At 37.0% G+C, this 25,533-nt stretch overlaps 1 protein-coding gene across 1 annotated transcript in view; it reads left to right on the top strand.

Moving 5' to 3' along the window:
• Positions 1 to 18,377, top strand: part of LOC149413494 (uncharacterized) — a 117,987-nt gene extending 99,610 nt beyond the window's left edge. Inside the window, exons 6-7 of the mRNA XM_089644621.1 lie at positions 12,259 to 12,436; positions 17,415 to 18,377. Of these exons, the coding sequence (XP_089500747.1) occupies positions 12,259 to 12,436; positions 17,415 to 18,247 (1,011 nt within the window). The 3' untranslated portion in view covers positions 18,248 to 18,377. The remainder of the gene's footprint in view (positions 1 to 12,258; positions 12,437 to 17,414) is intronic.
• The last annotated feature ends 7,156 nt before the right edge of the window (positions 18,378 to 25,533 follow it).

Genomic DNA, 25,533 nt, shown 5'->3' with positions numbered 1-25,533 from the left:
GTTTTTGCACAAAAACGGCGCTATACAAGTCATCCAAGTATTATTATTATTACATTACAAAATCACTTCTCGTACAAAGTATTGTCGAAATAATTATTCAGACTTTCTCTTTTACTAGAGCACCCGAGACGTGTGCCTTCTTAAACAATGCAATGGCTAAAAAACTGATAACGGTACAAAACAGTTTTAAAATAAACTATTATACACGGTGTCCGGAAACTAGTGGTACAAGCGGGAAACAAGTAAATTTACGTTACATAAAAACCAAAAAAAAAAATTTTGTAACCCATTGCAACCAATTTTTTGCAACTTTGACATTAAAGCCTCGGACTCGAATTACTTGAAAACGAAAGCTAACTAACTTACTAACCATCATGCCGTTTCCCCGCAGGGATAGGCAGAGAGGACGGACCGCAAAATAACTCGGTCTCGGCACACACTTCTTACGTCATTCACATTCATACTTCTTCTCATACAAACTCTTCTATTATTCTGACTCTTGAGTTGGCCCGACTCAAGTATTTGATTCACTTGATCGTGCCATGTCTTCCTCGGGCGTCCCTGACTTCTACCATTCGCATTTTCGTCATATATTCTCCTTACACTCCTTTCTTCGCTCATTCGCTCTACATGCCCAAAACATCTAAGCGTCCCTTAGAAATGAAAGCTCAATTCACAAAAAATAATAATACATCTATTTTCAATTTTCGACCTAGTTGCGCCTTCTCTTGAACCACCTAGTAACCAAATAAAAAGAAGTTTTGTTCTTTAGTTTGAGGATTGAAACTTCCTCCCCAGGAACTAGCTCTTAAACTGCTGTGAACTTTTAAAATGTCATTTAAAACTTTTTTTTAAATAAAAAAAAATGTTTCTGAGGATTGAACCTTCCTCCCCAGAGACTGGAGTCATCGCTATTACCTAAGGATAGTACCGACATTTATTTCGTATTTTAACTGTTGTAAATTTTTAAATATAACTTCGTACAATTTTTTAAAAATGTAAGAGTGTCACCAAAATTTTATATAATGCATTGTCATCGCGAATGTATCTGCCAAGTTTCAGTTTGATCGGATGTCGGAAAGTGGGTTAATTTTCACCTTCTGTATTACATTTCATTCAATCAAGAAAACAACATAGGAATTAAAACAGATGTTCTTAAAAAAAGTTACATAACAAAATTGAAACCAATGTGATGTAGAGTTAAAGCGCACTTGAAGTGAAATGACACTAAACTGCCATTTTTATAAATGGTATGTTATTATTATTATCCACCAGTTTCCCTCGTACAATATATTACAATGAATAAAAAATATAACTTATAGGTGAACATGTTTCCTGCAGCTATAAATTGGAAACCGGTTTGGCAATGAACCGTATTATAATGTGCCAGTAACCTCTCGTTCCGATTGGACGAGCGGATAAAAACACAGATTTGAACCCAGGTGAACAAATTTCACCGTTTTTAAAATGGTTTGTTTTTTGGGTATTATGCCGTGTTGCGTTATCTCCTTCTAAAGAATTCTGGCTAAAGCCAACGGTTCCGACAGCATTGCAGTGTCCATCACACTTCCCACATGTTATAATATTTTTAATGGAATTTTTATAATTAGGTGTGCTCCATGCGTTTTGGGTCTTCCTAGGTCTTCAGGAACAAAACCAAAGTAATGGCTGGTTTATAATGTAAATGAAGGAGTGTTCCAAGATAGAGTAAAGTTGTGTGCAGACTGTTCCTTCTGCCTACCCCTGCAGAATTAAATGCTCGACCTTTGCCGATTTGTCAGGATGACCGAGTTTACATGCTCGAAAATTTTCTGATATACTTTTAGAGACCGTCCGTTCTGTCTGGCCTACAAAAACCTTGTCACATCCACAATTTTCACCGTTCATTAGCAAATTACCAATAAATGAACAGTCGTCTTTACCATAAAAAAAGACATTTTTATTTATTTAAATTTACTATAATTACTACCTTTTATGTGCGGCTCCATTCTCGTGGTATTATTTAGAAATTACTGTACAAAGATTTTCCACCGGAATGAAATGTTTTTCCCGCATGAAAAGTATTCATTGACACTTTCCAGTCTTTCAACTATCCCTATGCAAAAAAAAAACACGAGACGCGAAAATAAGACAAAACGAAAAATCACACTTTCGCATTTACAATATTATACTCAGAACTAGCTGAACTCCCGGCGTTGCCAGGGCTTTGCACACAGTTTTTTTTTTTTAAATCAGATGTCGACAGTGACCCTCCCCTTATTTTGCTTTCAAAGTGAACATTGGTCAAATGTATGCAAATCTACCTCGTGACGTCACACACAATACAATCCATATTTGGATGTTATAGGCTTTCAAAGTGAACATTGGTTAAATGTATGCAAATGTATCTCGTGACGTCACACACAATACAATTCATATTTTGATGTTATAGGCTTTCAAAGTGAACATTGGTTAAATGTATGCAAATGTATCTCGTGACGTTACACACAATACAATCCATATGTCGATGTTATAAGCATTCAAAGTGAACATTGGTTAAATGTTTGCAAATGTGTCTCGTAACGTCACACACAATACAATTCATATTTTGATGTTATAAGCATTCAAAGTGAACATTGGTTAAGTCTCATATTCGAGTGGCAGTGGTGCAGTACTGCCGCGCATGTATAGCGACGTCACACGCTTTTCGGCCGGCCGGCCTCAAATCTCGACGTTTTGACGGTTGATATCTCTGGTCCTTAAGTCCGAAGCGCCCTTGAGGTGATTTTCCATAAAGACAGCGCTATACAAATCATCCAAATTTTTTTTTCTTTTTTTCCCCATAACTTTATACGGGAGGCCCTGAGGAAAAGAATTTCCATAAAGGCCTATGTCATATCTGGGGATACTGTGTTAAGAGTTTTTCGAGGAGAGGGAGATGTAAACATGGGTCTTGAAGAGACCTATGGTATAGATTGTGAGGAAACACAGAGGCCGGCAAATCGTAGAAGCGACCCGTTCTCATCTGACAAATGTCAACCGTTTATGCACCGATGCCGAAGAGATCACTGACGCTAGTTCTTTGGAGCATCTTCCATTATAATACCGTTATAACAAGGACAGCATAACAACCTGACTGCCTGTGCTCTAAAGATTGAAATCCGCTTGTTAAGATTTTTTTTTGATTTTATGGATTCTTTCGTAATCCTCTAACTAGCTAGGGCTTATAACAATACCCTTTCATGTTTCTAGCTGACTAGTACTGCGGCTCATTTGGCCTTATTACTATTACCATCTGATGGTTGTATTTAATTGACTGATTTTATGTTACATTAATGAGTTTTATGAGGAAAAATTCTTAACTGGATAAAAAACCTTGCTAAGATAGGGAATCTATCAAACGGACCGCCCGTTTCTGCGCAGAGTCAAGGGTGTCGTCAGGTATTTTGGGGCTCCAGACCAGAGCTGACTGCCGAATTCAACAGTCAGGCTTCTGTGAGGCTATCATGACTCTGGCTTCGATGGAACCTTCGTGCCTATTCGGCGCTTTCCAAAAATTCTAAAAGTTCTGTCCTCGGCATGCTCTAATTAATATGATATATTTGTAAAGAACTCGAAATTCCGTTGTAGGAGACAACCTCATTCTGTTAAGTTCATAATTCAGGTGAAAGTTTATTCTAAGTTTTAAAGCTTGATATAAAATACAATCACCGAACTTAATATCTGCACTGCGCTCTGATTCCTTCAACATTTTATTTATCCGCATTAAACTAATCTGCCTAAATAATTAGCAAAGGTACACAATACTATAAACTATTCTTCAATTGCTAACACGACATCAAAATACCTGCTGTTTAAATTTTAAACAATTTGCGGTTTGCGTGTCTGAAAACCAAGAAGTCCCATAGGTATAATAAAACCAAAGAAATAACCTGCAGAATAGAACATTTCTAGGTGTTGACTGTTCAGTGCGTGATACCAAATCGAAATATGAACAGGCAATACTTCTCCACTAAAACTTTGTTTTATCGTACTCACTATTTACTGAAGTTGGAATAATTGTTTTACGGACAAATAGTTTTTTTTAAGACGAGACAATACCCTAAAATAAAGTCGGAATCTTAACGGCGTAAGTGAAGCAGCCGTGCACAAAAATATGTGACGCGCGGCCCTGGTATATTGGACAGACCTGCGGTTGAATTTGACATATCAAATCTCTAAAATTAATTGGGAATCTTAACGACATAAGTAATGAATTCGAGAAAAAAGAATATTCGGCCCGTGGCCCAGGGTAATGGACGGACCTACGCTCGATTTTTCCCTAGCAGGCCTTGAAAATAGATCGTTCCGTGGCGTTTATTTTAATTATTTCTGATAAACTTAATACTAAAATTTCAAATGTTTCTAAAGGGATCTCTCGGGAAGTTACTAATTCATCGTCTATAAAAATAAAATCTGGTGCTTACCGCTAATTTTATAAATGAAAAACGTTTTATAAAATTTTCGAACCATTTTTTATAAAAAAATTTAATGGAAAGGTACTGTTTTTATTAAACACATAACATATAAATAACTTACATCCGTAGGGATCGCTCCAAAAAAAAATTATTTTTACGTAATTAATTAAAATGTGAGCCTCAAGCCACCCCCCATTATTAGTCTTGTGTCGCCTTAAATATTAGCACCTGGTAGGTATATTAGCCGATTTCCCCACAAATTACTTTTTTTATTATAAGTCAAACGTTTTCTAATGATCTCGCGTGAAGATTGCGAAAAGTTCGCAATGAATAAAATTATTTTCGAAATAAATTTTAGGTTTCCCTCAAATAACAACGGGGGTTTTATTGTGGTGATTGTGTGTCTGTCATGTATACTTATGGTTCAATGAGCTCTGGTACTCAGACTTGCTTTGACTTTAAGAGTTATTTTCAAAATTGGAACAGATTGTGTGGAGAATTCAACTAATAAAGTACCTTCCCGTGCCTAGTACCTAATAATAATAATAATAATAATAATATTTGAATGATTTGTATAGCGACGGGCAAAATCACCTAAAGGTACAAATATATAATACATTTCTACAATTATCTATGTTATTACTAACTATACAGGGTGAATCGGCACGTACCCGACAAACTTTAACCAGCTATTCCTTGGCACATTTGGAGTAAAAAATGTTATGGGCACTTTGCTGTCTGGTAACATTTTTTTTTATTAAAAAATTTACTATTCATATTTTCACCACATGTCACCAATGTTTTATCCTTTGTCAATGTTTGAAAACCCGTCTGGCAATATTTTGTTCGAGTTTCGTTGAATAATGTACGTACGTACCTACGTTGGCGCGCTTTTACAATCACAACGAAATGGCACGGCACCATTCGTCTAATTTTTAACTATTATTATTTAGTGTGTACGAAAGAGCGAGGACACTTTTTGACACACTTGCTAATAACAGCTGTTGAACATGAGAAACAATGCAAATGATAGTGACGGAGTGTGGATTTTTTATTTATTTTTTGTTTTTAATGGAAAAAAAAATGTTACCGGACAGCAAAGCGCCCATAACATTTTTTACTCCAAATGCGCTAAGGAATAGCTGGTTAAAGTTTGTCGGGTACTTGCCGATACACCCTGTATAAGGAGATAATATATAGTAGGTACCACACTTACCTGGTAGGTCACTTAAGATTAACACTTAATTAACATTAACTAATTGTTTATTAGCGAAATTTAGATACAGGATTTGGGACATAATTTGAAAATTGGATATAATTGGACTTTCTCTCAGGAATGGTATATTTAATTTAAGGGTATGACAGCTTAAAAAATGTAAGTTTTTAATTTAGACCTAAATTCTGTTGAAATTGTTATGGATCTTAGTTTCGGAGGGAGTTTATTCCAAGCCTTCGGCCAAGATGCTCCGAAAGCGCGATAACAAAACTTAGTATTTGGCTTGCCCTTAGGTTCCATTAGTCTGCCTACAGCTGATGATGTTGCTGATCTACTAAAGTACTGGTACATTGCTAGTCAATCCAAGGGAGCCGGCTATGCCTCAATACAAGGACTATCACACCAAAATCCTGGTTTCAACTACTACCTCATTTATTCAAAAAAATATATTTTCTCTCTTATTTGAATGAGAACTGGACATTGTTCCGTTCCTTCTCACATTTTTTAAATTCACGTTCTCGACTCCTCAGATAGTACTAGTCTCAGATAGTGTAGTCTAGAAGTGGGAACTTTAGATCATATATTTATTATTTGGCTGTCCCTCTCTAAATAAATATCCCATCTTTTATCAAGCCTTTTCTAAAATTGCCTCCCCTCCGTTCAAGATCTAATCTCTTCCAAGTCTGACTCCAATCTTGTACGATTATATCTGCAGCTTTCTTCTAAAAGGACTTCGTCGGTTTTTCGATTCCTCTTCATAATTGGGTTATCTTAATAAAATAATCTTTCTATTTTGAAAAATTATTTTACAATTTTTTTGGGGTTTTTGGTTACGCTAGAAAATCATTTTCTCAAAATTAAAACTTGCCAATTAACTAACTAACTAACCATAACGCTGTTTCTCAGCAGGGTTAGGAGGAGAGGACGGCCTGAGTCAAGTATTTGGTTCACTTGATCGCGCCATGTCTTTGACAGTGCGTCCCCGACCTCTCCTACCATTCATATTAGCGTCATATATTCTCCTTACACTCCATTCTTCGTTCATTCGCTCTACATGCCCAAACCACCTAAGCGTCCCTTTCTTATTTTTACTTATTACGTCTACATCAGCCTTGCATTCTTTGCAAATCTCCGCATTTCTAACATGATCATGCATGGTTTTACCACATTCACGCCTCAGAGATCTTATTTCCACAGCATTCAGTCTAGTTTCTCTGCTAATTCCATGCGTCACTGTCATATATCAGGGTATGTATCAGCACTCCATTGTGGACTGCTAGCTTCGCTTCTTTGGACATTTTTTGGCTAGCACCAACCGCGTTCAGTCCTCCATTAATGTAGTTTCCTGCATTTACCTTTATTTCAATATATCTATCAGCTTTTCTATCTCTCGTAAACATGCTTTCCAAAAACTTGATAAAATGGGCAAATTCGACATAGCTCTCGTGATATTTGAAATATGATCAAAACTCGATAGAACTGTATCTTTCTCACTAGATCAAGATGAATCTTGCGTATTGCGGTTAACATGACATCGTTCTCAAGGCCAGCCGGCCAAAAAGTCGCATAACGGTGAGCCGAGTGCTGCGAGCGGCTACGCTCACTGCTTGATGCTCGGAGTTCAACGCCCGCGCGGGTACTACCCACGTATCTACCTGCCTGACTATCTGAGTATGAACAAATGGATTAGCATGCAAAATGAATACATCGATCTGGGGAACTATTATGATTATGAATAATTGATTAGGTTCGTATTGCATTATGTAAATATGCCCAAGTTCGCCAACCTGTTCATAAATTGACACCCTTATCCGCATGAGACCAAAAACCTAATTTTTAAGGTTCCGTAGTAAGCTTTCAAAAAGAAGAAGAAGATGGTTTGAAAAGGAGATATGTAAATATAAATATTAGAGCGGCACGCTAATATTAAAAAAAAATAAGCGAAAATTATGAAAATATTTATATTATATAATATTTAACACGACTCGTTTAAAATAGAGCAAAAATTTCTCGAAAAAAATGCCTAAGTTGCATTTTAAAGAAACACAAAACATTTTTTTTTTCGGAACATAGCGATTTTTTTCTATAATAATTAGAATTTCATATAATTACCCCTTCGGATCTATAAATGTATAGATAGATATAGACTTGAAAAACATGTTTTCAAGAGAAATAAGTTATGAGTCGATGGAAATTCTAAATGTGTGGGCTTAATGTAAAGCCAGTGGGATTAAGGCTTCCTCAACCGAAGTAAGTTGTGAGGCTGCAGGGAGTGGAAGTGAAAGGAGATGTGATAGTGGAAGGTTGGGTTGGGAATTACCTAGCTATTCATATCTGGTCACTAAACACAGAAAATGTCATTTCAAGCAACGTTTGGTTCCAACTTCTCTCAACCGTCTGATTTTATTCTAGCTGTATTTAAACAAGGTGATACTGAGAATATCTACCTACCTAGTATTTTTTTTAAATATACCTTTGTTTAAATAAGTGAATACGATTACTGACGCATTTAGTATCACAAGTTTATCAAGGAAAAACTGTGTCAATTTATTGACTAATCGTCCATGATATGAGTAAAGCAGAGGTACCTATATATTTTATTTTTATTAGATTTTTTTAATGAAATTTTAATTTTATGAATTCTATGAAACCAAACTTGACACAAAAACATAATAATCACGCACAACTCTCACATCTGATTAGGCATCTGACGCCAAAGAAAATACTGCATATATTTAATGACGCCAGAGCTCACAGTTCGTGAGTTTTTGTAAAAAAAAACGTTTTTTATGCTTTATAGTGCAGATTAAGTCTGTCGTATTAACATAATTTCTCTAGCTAAACGTAATACATAATCAATTATATATTTTTAAAATTCTTTATTCCTTATTATGTTTTATATTCTATACTTTTTAAATTCCTCTATATTTCAATCTTCTGATACATTCTTTCAAATTATTTTAATGTACTTCACATCAACACTAACTAGCACATATAAAATATCATCAGTTTTTTTTTATTAGTACTTACACTTTTCATAAATTGAATTTATTTATTTTTTCTAAATTATATAGTTCTTATATTCTCTTAAATTCTTTACTACTTATTTTATTTTATATTGTGTAGTTTCGATACTTCTTCTAGATTTCATACTTGATATATTCTTTTAATGTACTTTATACAGGGTTTTCCAATAAGAGGTGTTATTTTGATATTCAATCGTAAAAGATCAATGGTTTCGTTGCTTGTGTGATACGTAGCGCCGTTTTTATGAAAGTAAACGTTGTCCAGATCAATACCATCCAATTCCGGCCATAAAAAATCATTAATCATCTCTCGATAGCGATCCATTCACCGTAACTGTTGCTCCAGCTTCATTTTCGAAAAAGTAAGGTCCAATAACTCCGCCGGACCATAAACCGCATCAAACAGTCACACGTTGAAGATAGAGAGGCTTTTCAACAATAACTCTTGGGTTTTCCGAGCCTCAGATGCGACAATTTAGCTTGTTGACGAAGCCACCGAGGTGGAAATGGGCCTCATCACACAAGACAATTTGCATTTGATTCACTCAAGTGAATTTTAATAATTTCAATGCGTTGTTGAAGCGTGTATCGTTCCATTTTTATTAATGACTTAGTTTCTACTTGTCAAATGTCAAAAAATAACAGCTTCAAAAGTAGCATCTACCGAAATAGCTGGCTATTCAAAATAACACCTTTTATTGAAAAACCCTGCATATATATTATATTATTGGCTGTAATATACAATGCACTGAACAAAGAAATTTTTTAGTAAAATATGTATTTACCCCAATGTTAAAATACCATTACCAAGGAAATAGTACTTAACGTGAGTGAAAACATTAAAAAAATTAAAATATTCATAACTGTCGCAAATAAACTCCTCATTGCTTCCAAAGATGGTAACCCCGGAAGTTTTTCACAAAAACGAGCCAAAGAAACCATCCATACTGAATCAGGATAAATACTAATCACACGCAGTGGCGAGCAATCCATAAAGAACAGTGATTATTTAAACAGTCCGTGGTCGAGCGGTAAGGCTCTCTATTAGCAAGCCAGAGGTCGCGGGTTCAAATCCCGGCGTACTCACCTAAACTTTATTATATAGTATATATGCGGCATGTTCCAGAGTTGAAGATACTCTCAGATCGCCCTGGTGTGAGACCACCATTCAGAATTTAAACGTTGATTGAAATGGCTTTGGCCGTGCTTGGTGACCAGATCTGAATAGCCAGGTTCTTCCCCTCCCTACTCCCTTCAGCCTCACATCATATCCCGATTGGGGATGCCATAGTCTCACTGGCTCCAGTCGGTTGAGAGCAGTTGGGACTCTTGTGCGGTTTCACATTAAAAAATTAAGAGAAATTAAAAGATAGTAGAAAAATTATGTTTCTTTAAATGCGACAAATTTCTTATAAATGGATAAGAACTTGTACGCTCGTTTATTCTGTTGGCCACAACAACAAGCAGACGATGATAATTGAAATGGCAATTTTCAAATATTCAATGCACAATTATTATACCCTAACTAGAATAACTACGCACAGCCTATATTGGTGTGGGATTAGAAAGACAACAATTTGATTTACGTGGTGTAGTGCGGGACGACAATAGATAAGTCATCATAATAAATCTATATAGAGTACCATCATCTCACTCAGCTTCTTTCCAAACCAGACTATCAACCAAGTTAGACATTAAAATCCGTCTATTGATTCAATAATCTACAATAAAATGCAAATTAACCCTGTAATATCTTTGAAAAGAAAAACACAGTGTATTAAAATACTAAATGCCTTAATAATAAACGCGATTTAAATTTTACACAACTTATAAACAACCATTTATGTATCGTAAGTATTTGGTTCCTTCAAATATCTACCAAAAACAAACACATACTTTGGACACAAAACAATACTGTTACCAGAACATTATGCTTTACAATTCATTTCCTACACAATTCAAAACATCAAATATATATAGGGAACTAATTGCAATTCTCAATTATTATTTTAAAAATTAATTTAACATTTCTCTTGCTAAAAACTTATTTACTACAGTAATATTTCTTAATTTTTAACTGTTGTTATTGATAAAACTTTCTCTTGTATAATGTCATCCACAGCACAGGTGAGCTCCTAGGGTGGAGGACATTATAATATATACTTATCTTGTAGTATAAAAGAAATAAATAAAATAAAATGATATTTTAAAATTTCTTTTATACTACAAGATAACTATATATTATAATGTATATACCACCCTAGGAGCTCACCTGTGGAGGACATTATAATATATACTGTCCTAGGGTGGAGGACATTATAATATATACTTATCTTGTAGTATAAAAGAAATAAATAAAATAAAAAATATATTTTAAAAAATTCAACCGTTCAGTGGCTGAGTTGGCATTGCATTTGGTCCCACCCAAGCGTCTTGTGTTCTATTCCTCGGCTGGCTATGTCCTCCATCACAACACAAGCAACGTGTTCCGCTTACTGTGAGACTCTACCGAGATTTTCAAATATTTTCGGGTTATTCGTAATTCGTTCTTTATAAAATACAAAATATACATATAAATAATAAAAATATTGGCGCAGCCGTTGGGTTAGAAGTGATAGAGCTATGTACGCCACTGATCACACGTTATAATAATAATAATAATGCATGTATGCACTCAACGGAAAATCCTCAGAAGTGTGATATAAGTATATGTAAATTTAAAAAAAAACTAATTTCGCCAATTTACATAAAACCTTTCTACTTGCTGTATGGGAAAATGGGTAATTCAGGACAGTAGCAATTCAACACACTTCAATACACTCTTGATAAGTGATATAAAGTTATGAAAAGTGATGGAAAAAAAGTAAGCTAAATGGGTTACGTTAGGTTAGGTTTATAGTACAGTTCCCCCCCCCCCCTCCCCATCCTCTCCAGCCAACGATTGTAATAGCCCAGCTACACTACTCGCGAAGTTGATCGAAGTTGACCGAATACGATAGTGTGGGCACGAACTTCGCTTCGCTTCGGGCATCTTCGCTTCGCTTCGCAAGACTTCCGATTGTTGTCGGTAAATGCGCCCGAGTCAAAGGACTCGAAGCGTCACGGCATAAATAAACCAATCACTGACTGGTTGGACTGAGTTACTCGCGAAGTACACGAGTGTGTGGGCACGCACTTCGAACTTCGTCGAAGCGAGTAGTGTAGCGGCCGCTTAACACTGAATGGGCTAATGCAAAGTTTAATAAGTTCTGTGATTAAAATTCTACGTCTAAAAGATATGAAAATTAATTTTCTCATTCCATCTATAACTGATTGACTGATCAAGTGCCACAGACGTGGGAACCTCGGCACACGTGTCCGTGGTACTCCACCCGAAGCAGGACCGTGGGGAGCAGAGGAACCTGGTTCAATAGAACAATTGGAGTGGGGCAGTGTGGAGTGGGAGACAACGATTAAAGAAGAATATAATGAAATTGAACTTATTGACGGCACATAGATACTGCACAACACGCATCCAACTGTTTATCTCTTCTGTGTGTGTATTGTAATGCATAATAATCTGTTTGTTTGTTTGTTGCAGTCGGACCGCGACGAGGGACAGTGGCGCGAGACAATCTCGCGGTACATGTCGCGGCACGAGGGCGCCCTGAACTCGGGCGGGGCTGGCGCGGCGGGCGGGGCGGAGGGCGGCGCGGGCGGGCGCGTCTGGTCGCTGCCCGGCTGCGTGCTGTTCGCCGTGTCACTCATCACCACGCTGGGTGAGATATACTGCCCTTCCTAGATGCCAATTTTATATATTGTAATCCACTAATCTCAGGCTGAGCGACTGCGGTGCTGTTCGCCGTGTCGAATCAAAATGAGAGTCAAAAAGTGAACAAGGATGAGAACCAGGATAAAAATCAGGATGAGAATCAGGATGAGAATTCAAAGGTGAACCCGAAGGAGAATCGGTATGATGATCGGGATGAGAATCAGAATGAGAAACGGGATAAGAATTGGGCTGAAAATCGAGATGTGAATCAGGATGGGTCTTAAAATGAGAATCAGGATGAGAATTGAAATTAGGATGCGAATCAAAATGAGAATTTTGATGAAAATCTAGATGAGAATCCTAGTGATAATCAAAATGGGAATCAGAATGAGGTGCTTTTGAGATTTGTGATGAAAATCGAGATGAGAATCAGGATGGGAATTAGGATGAGAATTGGAATAAGAATCGGAATGAGAATCAGGATGAGAATCAGAATCATAATCTAAATTAGATCGGAAATGATAATCAAAATGCACAGGTACCTACGTAAGCAGGTAGTGAAAGTACATCTAAGGAAATCAGCGCAAAGGTGGCGTAAATTATAAAGAATTTCATCCCCTAAAAGTATGATCTATACCGATTTGAAAGAAAACTAATGTCGCCATTTAACACAAGACTTTTCAACTCCTCGGCCGCAGACTGACCAGTGAAATTGATTTTATGTACAAGAAAAAATGTTAATAGGTATTCGAAAATGTATGACCAATTTCACCACAAGAAAATTGGGCCTACTTCGGACATACTGACTACGGATATTGATTTATCAGCTCTCCTGTAGATGTAGGAGATACCTATGTTTTTCGCTGCTCTATCAACAAGATGGATTTCCAACATTTAATTATGACATTAAATGCTTCAACCTTCGGCGGTGTCAAATCCTAGCCGGTCACGTGTCTAAAAGCGTCAATTAATAAATAAAACTAAATAATAGATACCATACTGACGTGGACAGATACCAGTATTCCATACAATACGATATGATGATTATTATTACATACATACAAAGTAGGCAAGTAGAGGCAGAACTAACCGGGGATTCCTCGCATAAGGCTTCTTCGAAATCCGCTTACGTCTGGCTGGACAATAATAATAATTCTAATACCTGTTGTCAAAAACGTGGTAGGTATCCACTTTCATTTTCGTACAACAATTAGAGTCGTGTCGTGCAGTATGATTTATTGCAATAAGTCATGCTCATCAATATGTAACTGATTACCCTATTTTTTTTATTTGTAACCATACAAGAATCCCAACTGCTCCCAACCGTCAGGAGCCAGTGAGACTATGGCATCCCCAATTAGGATATGTTGTGAGGCTGAAGGTAGTTGTTAGGGGAAGGAGATGGAGAAGTACTTGGTTATTCTTACTTGCGCACGCTGGGATTTAAACGACCACGGAGGCCTTCTCCACAAATTGCAGTCCTCAGTTCTTTCAATCCTCTTCAGCCCGATCTATTTCCCCCTATTACTCGGTCTGCCTCTGGTTAGCTTAATAATAATATTTGGTTGATTTTTATAGCGCCGTTTTTGTGCAAAATCACCTCAAGGGCTCACCAGCTTCCACTGGGGGTAGTGCCGGCCCTGTGCTACACGGCGCCTGACGCTAGTAAAATCTTCAATGGTGCTGTAATAGGTGTTAGGATGTTAGGATTTATTTGCTGGAAAGTCGTAGAAAGACAAGTCGATGCACTACGTCGTGTAATATTTTAAATTGAGCTGCTATCAATAACAACCCTTACGTAGATTGCGATAAGGTTTAATTTCCCGTTTAACACCATCCACCATCCGCCTGTTTTGATTTATGCAAGAAATATACAATTTATGTCCAAAAAGTGCCTTTTATTTTATTTTGTGGATGTTTAGGCATAAATATTTAATTTTTTTTCGATCATTTTATAAATAAATTAATTTTCCACATTATACAATAAAATCATCACCGAAAATGGGTTCGTAAGTAGGAGATTTTGAACTTTAAAGCAGTTTTCATAGGACTTATACATTCTTTTTTTCTGGGCTTTATAAAAAGACTTATCTAAAAAATACTCGATTATTTCAAAGGCAATGTATTTATTCTACTTTCAGTATTTAATTAAAGCATCTGAAACATTTTGGTCTTCCTTATTGGTGTCCTATCATCTGGCATCTTTCAACGTGTCCAGTCCATCTCAGTCTTTGGGGTTACAGAATCTTACAATTGCCTCGTGCTCAAATCCATCAGTATTACCGTCAGGTCAGGGGCGGATATAAGACTCAAAAGACAAAGTTATCATCCGCAGGTTCCTTGTGGGAGAGGGGTCAAAAACTCAGTGATTTGTTATGTTTTGTATCCAGCATTTTATTAGAGATTTAAATCTTATAATGTTGTTGTGATTTTTGAATGAAATTTTTGTGAGAGTTTAGTACAATAGTATAAGAAACTTTTTGTCCAAATGTTGTATTCGTAAATTTCCAAATACAATACAATACATCAATGAGTTACATAAATTCTGTCGAGGTTGCAATCTCCACACTCAACATCTGGTTTGCGCTTTGGTTCCTACAACCTTTCGATACCTGATGACGTGATGACATTGCCTGATCTAAGAGTTGATTGCCGTGAATTCGTGTTAATAATATTAATAATTATATACTTATTATAAAACTTACTGCAAGACACTCTGACGAAAAAAGGCATGATCACTTTTGAAGCACACAAAGATACACTGAAGAGATTAACCGATAGAAGTGTGTTATGAGCGTGTCCGTGTGCCCGAATTAAACTCAATCGGTTTTTTTTCATTTTGATAAAACATTTTCAAATGTCGAAATTGTTTCTTTAGCAGGTAATGAATTTCGTCGGTAAGTCGAAAAGTACTATGTAGTGACCGACCTCTTCCCCGAAATTCGACGTCAGAGTTCATTAAAGTTAGTTTTAGTGATGGCCTATGTGATAGAGAGGTAAGGCTCTCTCTTGCAAGCCGGAGGTCGCGGATTCTAATCCTGGCGTGTGCAGGTAATATTTATTTGTGTTATTTCACAATTTACTCATTTAAAATAATATAAAGTATATTTGCAGCATCAACCAGACTGGAAGATAATCTCAGTATCGCCCTCGTGTGAGACCAGAATTCAGAATTGAAACGTTGTTTGAAATGGCTTTGGTCGTTTTTGGTGACCAGATCTGAATAGCCAGGTACTCTCCCACCTTCCTCTTCCCCATCTGCTTCCCCTCCCCACAACCATCAACCTCACAAAATACCCCAATTCGGGATGCCATAGTCTCACTGGCTCCAAACGTTTGATTTGGTTAAATAAAAATACATCAATTCAGTGAGTTAGTAAATTGGCTTAATATTAGTGCTTTTTGGTTCGTTCTTTTAGTTATAGGGTGGTCCATCGGATACGGCGGGGTTCGTTTCGAAATGAAATAGCATAAATTATTATTGATTTATAAAGTAGTCATGTTGACATTAATTATTATTGAATATGATGTCGGCCAAAAGGCCGCCTCGGCTGTGCGGTCATACCTTGGCCCTTTTGATAGACCTTGCCTTTTTGCATAGACCTTGCATTTTTGACTTGACTTGACTTGACAAAATCCCAGAGGTAAAAATCGCATGGCGTCATCAAGTCACAAGATCTGGGCGGCCAATTAACGTCAACATTTCTGGAAATCACACGACCAGGAAAACGTTGTGAAATAAAAAAATAAATAAAAACAAATCAATGGTTTCTCTTGCTGTATGGCATGTGGAACTATCCTATTGAAACCACATTTCCTCGAGGTTCATGTCATCCAATTGATTCCACAACAAGTTAGATATCATAGCACGATATCGTATTCCATTTACAGTTAATTCAATGAAGTTATTTATTTAGTTAAATTTAAATCCGGCGTTTCCGATGGACCACCCTGTATAACAGTTCTTCGATAGGTACATTAGCTTTAGGAATTACAAAAATACTGTAATAAGTATTGAAGCACTTGAAGTTGGCGCGCCGGTAACCCGAATGTTCTGGGTGGTGGCGCCGCGGGTGATCACCGGTGACTCCGTTTGTTGAGTTCGTTCGTGCTAGGAAGGATTCGGGCGACATCGACAGCCACCACACCCCCCTTCTTACTTTTCACTGATTTACACTGATTTTGCAACGTAGACTCTTTATACTTTAGTGCGTAAAGTCATGTAAGGTGGTGAATCAAAAACTAGGTTAAATAGGTTAGGTTTAGAGGTTAGTTTTTTTATCGCTTTTCAATGACTTTATATCACTTTTTAAAAGTGTGTTGAATTATCGTGGAACTCAAATCGACATAGATCATACTTCTAGAGATTCGTTGTTCAGTGCTTACTAATGAATATTTTTATTATCGCCTCTGGTGGTTTGCAAAAGTAACGAAATTGGCTTGACCTCCGTCTGCCACTACCTACAGTACTAGCCTAAAGCGCCTACGTTAAAAAAAGTTAAGACTTTCACAAATTTATTTGTGGGCATCCGTTTTTTACACTATTATACATATTAAAATGTATGACTCGGACAATTAACTGCAGTGCCGGACCCAGTTAATAGGTGAAGTCATTTTTATGAGTATCGCATTCTAACAAGAATCTTATAAGACGTATCACGTATTTAGCAAAATAAATTAGTCCTACAATGCCGTCATAAGCAAAAGGGCAGCTAGGATTTTTCAAGGTCACATTCTGATGTACTTTTTTTAAATATGTGAGAGGTCTCGCATCGCGAGAATCTAATAAGTCTTCACCGTCACTTTCTTAGTGAGGGTTGGTTCTCTCGAAGGATTTTTTTTTAGAGACTGCTGCTCCTCCACCACCTTTTATATGTTGACTTACTGGATTCGCCATTTAAAAATACCTACGCCTTTTGATTTTTATACCAGATGTTCCGTAATAATCTAAGGAGGTTCTAATAAATATTGTTTTATTATTCCAGGATTTGGCGCCCCAGTTCCGAGGAGTCCCGAGGGTAGAGCCGTGGCCGTCATATTTGCCGCAGTTGGCATCCCCCTCCACCTGCTACTGGTTCTCAACATCGGCATGGTTATCGCCGTCAAGCTGCAGACCCTGGCGCACAGGAACTCCGACAAGGAAGCAGAAGAATCCGACGACGAAGGAGAAGACATACCAAAGAACGAAGACAAACTCACCGAGATAACGAGGAGAAGCAACGGACTCACCATCAAACACAGGAGAAGCGGGAGTGAGCCTATCGGAAGACAAGCCATAACAAATATATCGAGAGAAGCAAACTTCATTCTGACGGACTCTAAAGACACTAATTATGTCCACTTAACAGACGCGGACAATCCTGCAGACGATACCAAAAAAACAATTAATGATTTCTTGCCTAAGCCTCACAAGAAGCAAGCAGAATCTAGGTATAACATTTGCACATTCAAAAGCTTGCAGAAGTTGGACAAGGCCGATAGAAAGATCTTTAAAGATATCGGATCGCAGCCGAATATGATTCCTGCCTGGTTGAAATGGCTGCCGTTCATTCTGATTGCAGTTTACTACATATCTGGCGTTGTCTTCTTTGGGTTTTTACGATACCAGCCTTTTTTGGATAGCCTCATGTTTCCTCTAGATTTCACTGTAGCAGGGGGTGTTGCATTTACTTCAGGATATATCCGAGTTCTATATGCAGTTTATCTGGAGGGTGCTGTTGTTTTAGCGGCTACTACTGTATCTATACTCCAAGTATCGGCTACCCAGGGTTTAACTGGCCTGGGACTTAAGTACGGGTTATTGACTAACTCCAGATAGGTGACGAGACGGTGGCCTAGATTTCGCTTGCGTCTCTAACCTTTATTTGCGTACCTAATTGCATACTTTGTGTCCCGTGTGATATTATTATCAATAAAATTATTAAGATGTGATAATTGCATGTAGATTTGCAAGCAAATTATTTTATTATTTACATTATTTAATAAATCATATAAATTTTTATTGAAGATTTTTATTTTTTGATTTTACCCAAAGAGATAGTGAGTATTATTAATAGGGTGGAGAAAAAACCTTACATATAAACCTTACCTATGTAACCTAGTAACATAATTTTTGTTTCATTACTTTTCATGACTTTATATCATTTTTTAAAGGTATGTTGAATTGTCGCAACCCATTAAGCAGGCACCCCGCATTACCTATTTTTTTAAACCTTCGTAGGACACATGGAGTACAAGTGTGGTACAAATATCCAGCAGGCCGCAGGTTGTGTACCACTGTACTAAGGCAATATGGTAAATATGTAATATTAGGTAAGTACTTTTTTTTCTATTATTTCTGGCTTTCACCCTTCATGTGTGTTCTTGGCCATCATTTAAAATTATGGAGAAATGAAAGGTGAATTTAAATATTAATTTTATTTAAATAGGCAAATTTCAAAATTAAAATTGGAGACGAGTTCAGACTTAGAAGAGATGAGATGTTGAATGGAGGGGAGGCAATTTTAGATAAGGCTTGATAGAAGAAAGCTTATTTGTTTAGAGAGGGACAACCAAAAAATAGAGAAAAGTTGGGCCATTTAGATGAAATAATGTCATTGAAAATATTATTGACAATTCGGGCCGGGAGATTGGAATGACTTTTAAGGATTCCGATCCCTTCAAATATTGTTGGGGATAGGGTGACGTGACTATATTTTAATTTGTATAAGGGAATTAGATCATTTTGGATGATGTGAAGCTCTGAGAGAGACTTAAAATTTTTACAGATGTCAGGAAGAGGTTTAGTTGAAGCTCTGATTGTAGATGAATGGTTTGAGTCAATGAACAACGAGACGCTGGGGATAACCTGATGACATTTAGAATTTAAACATTTAAGAACAAATTTGTCAGCAAATAGTTGACGCCTTAAATAAAGAGGAGGATCAGAACATTCTACTTGAAGGGAATTGATGGGTGACGATTGCATCGCTCCAGTTATTATTCGCAAAAATTTAGATTGAATTTTGTCTAATTTATCAAGTAAATCTTTTGAAGCAGTACTAAAAAGTGGGCAGGCATAGTCGAAATGACTTCGAATAAGTACGTTGTAAAGCAATTTAATGCAAGTAGGGTGAGCTCCCCACCAAACGCCAGATAATGATCTAATAATAATAATAATAAAAATAAAGTGTTTATTCCGGTATGTGGGGAGGTTAGTGCAGTCCCACACATTCCATATAGAGATACAATAAAATATATAATCAAAATATAGAGATACAATATAATATCTGATCTGAAAGATCTGATGATATTTAAATTTTTTTCGCATTTAGTAACTACATTATTAATATGGGAAGACCATTTAAGTTTCCTATCAAATGTTACTCCCAAAAATTTTACTTCAGAAACATTGGGATTGGAGAATTTTTAAATAAAATTTGAACAGGGAGGTAGGTACTTTTTTTTTTTTTTCCATTATTTCTGGCTTTCACCCTTCAAGGGTGTTCTTGGCCATCATTTAAAATTATTGAGAAAGGTGTATTGAAAGGTGAATTTAAATATTAATTTTATTTAAATAGGCAAATTTCAAAATTATAATGAAAATTGGAGTCGAGTTCAGACTTAAAAGAGATGAAATGTTGAATGGAGGGGAGGCAATTTTAGTTAAGGCTTGATAGAAGAGAGGATATTTGTTTAGAGAGGGACAACCAAAAAATATGTGATCTAAAGTTCCCACTTCTAGACCACAGAATGTACAATCTGGGGAGTCAAGGACGTGAATTTTAAAAAGATGGGAAGGAACGGAACAATGACCGATCCTCATTCGAATGAGTGAAGAAATTTCTTTTTTGGAAAAATGAGGGAATTGCTGAAACCACGGTTTTGATGGTATAGTCCTTTGTATTGAGGCATAGCAGGCTCCCTTGGATTGACTAGCAATGTGCCAATACTCTGACCAAACATTGCGGGATCTTTCTTTGATGATGGAAAAAATGTCAGATAAGGGAATGTGGTTTACGAGGGTAACAACAGGGTTGGACGCTCCTTGTTTTGCCAAGGCATCCGCAATATCATTACCCATGATACCAACATGTCCAGGAATCCAAATCAGAGTTACAGATTTACCAGAGCTTTGAATGGATGCTATCATCACTCGAATAAGGCATACAAAATGATCATCAGGATGAAGAAGAGGACTGGATTTAAGTTTTTGGAGGGAACTGAGAGAGTCAGAGAGAACGAGGGAATGTTCAAAATTATTTTTGATTATATATTTGAGAGATTCTATTATTGCAATGCACTCAGCTGAAAATATTGAAAATTGATTTGAAATTGAATGAAATATTCTATCATTAGAATTATTGTGGTAAACGTTAATACCTATACCACAGTTAGGAGAGTCGGGAGATTTGGATCCATCAGTAAATAAAAGAGAAAAGTTGGGCCATTTAGATAAAATAATGTCATTGAACATATTATTGACAGTTCGGGCCGGGAGATTGGAATGACTTTTAAAGATTCCGATCCCTTCTAATATTGTTGGGGATAGGGTGACGTGACTATATTTTAGTTTGTATAAGGGAAGTAGATCATTTTGGATGATGTGGAGCTCTGAGAGAGACTTAAAATTTTTACAGATGTCAGGAATAGGTTTAGTTGAAGCTCTGATTGTAGATGAATGGTTTGAGTCAATGAACAACGAGACGCTGGGGATAACCTGATGACATTTAGAATTTAAACATTTAAGAACAAATTTGTCAGCAAATAGTTGACGCCTTAAATAAAGAGGAGGATCAGAACATTCTACTTGAAGGGAATTGATGGGTGACGATTGCATCGCTCCAGTTATTATTCGCAAAGATTTAGATTGAATTTTGTCTAATTTATTAAGTACATTTTTTGAGGCAGTACTAAAAAGTGGGCAGGCATAGTCGAGATGGCTTCGAATAAGTGCATTGTAAAGCAACTTAATGCAAGTAGGGTGAGCTCCCCACCAAACGCCAGATAATGATCTGATGATATTTAAATTTTTTTCGCATTTAGTAACTAAATTATTAATATGGGAAGACCATTTAAGTTTCCTATCAAATGTTACTCCCAAAAATTTTACTTCAGAAGCGTTGGAGATTGGAGAATTTTTAAATAAAATTTGAACGGGGGGGTTTTTATGGCGGTTTGAGAAGGTGACACACTGAGTCTTTTGGATTGAAAGTTCAAGACCATGTAACGTGAGCCATGTGCAAAGGGCATTCATGGCTTCGTTAAGATATTTGACGGCAAGAGGGATGATTTTGGATGATAAGAAGAAAGCTATGTCATCTGCGAACTCGATAATTTTTATTTGTGGGGGAATAGTGACATGCATATCATATGTGTATATATTATACAGTAAGGGGGACAATACATCGCCTTGTGGTAAACCCTTCCAAATAGACCTACTTTGAGGAGAAATATCTGGAAGTTCAATGAAAATTTTTCTATCTAGAAATAGATTAATAATTGATTGGACAAACATGGGGGGAAGGCCAAGGCCTAGAAGTTTTTTTTTCAGGATTGGGATGGAAACATTGTCAAAGGCGCCTTCTATATCTATAAAGACGGCAAGACAAACTTCCTGTTTAGAAATTGATAAATTAATATCAGTGCTGATGATGGCAAGGTTATCCTGAGTGGATTTTTTTTTCCTAAATCCAAATTGAGATGGAGAGAGAAGCTGTTTACTCTCGACAAAAAATTCTAATCGGTTTTTAATTAATTTTTCATAAAGTTTACTGAGGGTGGATGAAAGAGCGATTGGCCTGTAGTTGGATCCAAAATTTGGAGATTTGTTTGTTTTTAAAATAGGGATGATTATTTGAGAACTCCAGTCATCAGGCATTATACCAGTCTGGAAGATTTTATTTAAGATGCTTAAGAAGTGGTTTAGAACATTATCATTACTATTTTTGATTATGCTGTAAGGTATACCATCTCTGCCTGGAGATGAGTCCTTGACTGTTGATAAACCATTTTTTAGCTCAATTAAGGTGAATGGAGAGTCTAGCCAATGATTAGACATGGGAGTATTATAGATGGGCGTTATTTCATCTAAGTTAGGAACAGAAGGGGGGGCAATTTTGTCCAAGAATTCATCTATCCATTTAGAATGGGACGCTCGAGGAGATGGTGAACTGAAGGAGGATCGAAATCTTCGGATCATAGACCAAACTTCCGAAATTGGAGTGTTCGGAGATACTGAACTGCAAAAGTTGTACCACCCGGATCTTTTTTTTGACCTCAATACCCTTTTGGCATTGGATTCAGCGTTTTTGTATATAAGATAGTTCTCCATGGTCATATTGTAACGATAGGAAAGAGATTTAGCTTTCCGAATTCTTACTACTTTGGAACATTCCTCATCCCACCAGGGAGTTGGAGGGAGTTTTTTGAGAGATTTAGTTTTAGGGGGAGGATTTGATTTATTTATTGCAGTTATGAGCATTGATTTGAAGTTATTATAATCATCTTTGACGGAAAATATATCGGTGGCGGGTGAATTTAGTAGGAACTTGTCCATATGAGAGTTAAATTCATCCCATTTGGTGTGTTTCGTTTTAATCTTTGTCGAAATATGAGACTTGTCCGATTGGAAAGAAGTTTGATAAGTAATGATGATCGGGAAATGATCACTGGAGCAAGGGTCGGGGGACACCACCCACGAGGAGAGAGAAGCCAGACTAGTAGAACATATCGAGAGATCCACTGCACTGGGGTTTGTGCTGGGGCGTGAGATCCTAGTAGGAGATCCGTCATTCAAAAGGAAAAGGTTGGATTGATCTAGGAAATCCATCACACTTCGACCATCTCGGTCGGAGAAAGCAGAACCCCAGACGGGGGAATGGGCATTAAAATCGCCTAATATAAAGAAAGGAGGGCTTAGTTGACTTACAATTTGCAACCAAGTTTGTTTATTGAAGTGGGCTGTTGGGGGAAGATAGACTGAAATAAAGGATGTGTCCTTTATTTTAGCTGCAACCATTTGGAAGTCAGCATTGGGGGGTTTGATATTATTTATTGGGGAAAATGATATGGATTTTTTAATAAAAAGGGCAGCACCGCCGCCCGAACCTTCCGGGCGATCGTCGCGGAGACAGGAATACCCTCCCACATTAAAGTGGGTGGATGGAGTAAACCAAGTCTCTGAGATAGCAGCCAAAGAAATAAAGTTGGAATTTAATAGGTTAAGGAGATCAGATTTGTTAGAAATAGCACTTCGGCTATTCCACTGAAGTATTCTGACATCCTGAAGAGCCATTTTGAATAAATGATTTTAATGTGGAAATAATAGTAGCAGCGTTGGACGGTAGATTGGTTTGAGAAGAAATAAGGTCAATTAGAAGAATAATAAGAGTTTGGATAAATGAAGAATTGTCTTGGGAGAGTTTTTCAGAAAGTTTAAGAGAGTTCATTGAGGACGGATTATAATTATTTGCACACCCATTTGTGGCATTTGAAAGAGGTGAACCATTGGGATTTAAGAGCAGTGAGTTGTGTTGTTGCTGATCGTATCCAGGAGCCGGTTTAGAGATAGCGTTTTTGTATGTGAATTTAGTTGAACGAGAAGAAGTTGTTGTAGTGGAGGGAAGAGGGTTGGATGAGGAGTTGCTGGATAAAACCTCAGCAAATGATTTTTTGACAGGCGGGAATAATTTAGAAGCCTGCAGAAAAGACAAGTTCTGAGAGGCCATAGAAATTTTAATATTTTTTTGGCGAGATTGTTCTGGGCAAGATGTGTTGATAGCTGTATGTGAGCCTGAGCAGTTAAAACATTTAGGTGAGGAGGAAGAAGGACATTGGTCAGCTGCGTGGTTTTCTCCACATTTAAAACATCTGGGTTGAGATCTGCATGCAGCTTTAGTATGACCAAAACGGCAGCAATTGAAACATTGAGTGGTGGGATATGTATACATTTCAACTGGTAATGAGTTGAAGAATAAATATATATGGGAGGGAAGAGATTGACCTTCAAAGGTGATAACAACAGATTGGGAGGGCTTCCAGGTAATTATACCCTCAGAGGAGTCCTTGTAATTTAGCCTCCTGGCTTTTATGGGATTGCCAATGTGTTGGGGGATTGAAAGTGAAGACAGAATTTGTTCGATGGACAGATCGGTCGAGATACCTCTGACCAGGCCCATGCGAGTGACATTGAAAGTAGGGATATATGCCTTGAACTTTGAATTAGATGAAATGAAGATATTTTTGATGAAACTGTTGGCAGCTGGCCCTGAGAGGAATTCGACGGAGATTCGGAAGCGACCCTCGGCTTTTACACCTCCAGGTTTGATTGAAAGATTCTTGCTATTTGATAGGAATTTGCCAAATTCAAGAGGGTGGATGGTTTTTCCTTGCTCAGTTTTTTGGGCGTATGCTATGAATGGGCCACGGGAATGAGGAGAATAAAAGTTTGTTGGAGGAAGTTGAGAAAGTGCTGGTGGGGACAGTGAAGTCGAAGGCGAGTCAAGTTTTATTGGGGAAGAAGGAGTAAATTTCCTTTTTTTGGTAGAAGTCAAGATGACAGAATCACTGTCAGAAATTTCTACATTTTCCCCGTCTGGGGGGTCTGGAGAGGGATCTGGGGGCTTTGTAGGGGGTCCAGGAGGGAAATCTTCCTCCATTATTCACAACAGTAAACAACTACAATAATAGTATGAAAAATGACAGAAGTAAAAAAGTTTATAAATATCTGGAAATCAGCAGCGAAAAGTGACTCCTGGAAGATCAGGAGGGAGAAGAAACCTCAAGGCACAACACACTACACTTTTTTTTTGCCAGAAAACAAAAAAGAATGGTAAAAAATTAATTTTAGATAGAGCAAAACAAAACAACTGATGACAGCCAAATGTTATTGTTGCAATCCGAGGTAGGTACTTAATAAATTAAATTATGATTTTTTTCATATAACAAACCAAAAGAGTGAGACTTTATAGTATTAAAGATTTTTGTATAATATGATACCTTTTATGAATAGCAACTGCTCGGAGAAACAAGATGGAAATACAGTTGAACTTGGTTATAACGATCACGGCAATAGCGAGTTAAATGATATTTTAGTTCAGCCTTATCTTCATATGATTGTTAACT

Source organism: Hesperophylax consimilis, chromosome 21, assembly GCF_061612785.1.
Source record: "Hesperophylax consimilis isolate HC1 chromosome 21, BYU_Hcon_1.0, whole genome shotgun sequence".
In the NCBI taxonomy this organism is placed as follows: domain Eukaryota; kingdom Metazoa; phylum Arthropoda; class Insecta; order Trichoptera; family Limnephilidae; genus Hesperophylax; species Hesperophylax consimilis.
Note: the sequence above shows the minus strand (reverse complement) of the source record. Positions and strands in the feature narration are given on the sequence as shown.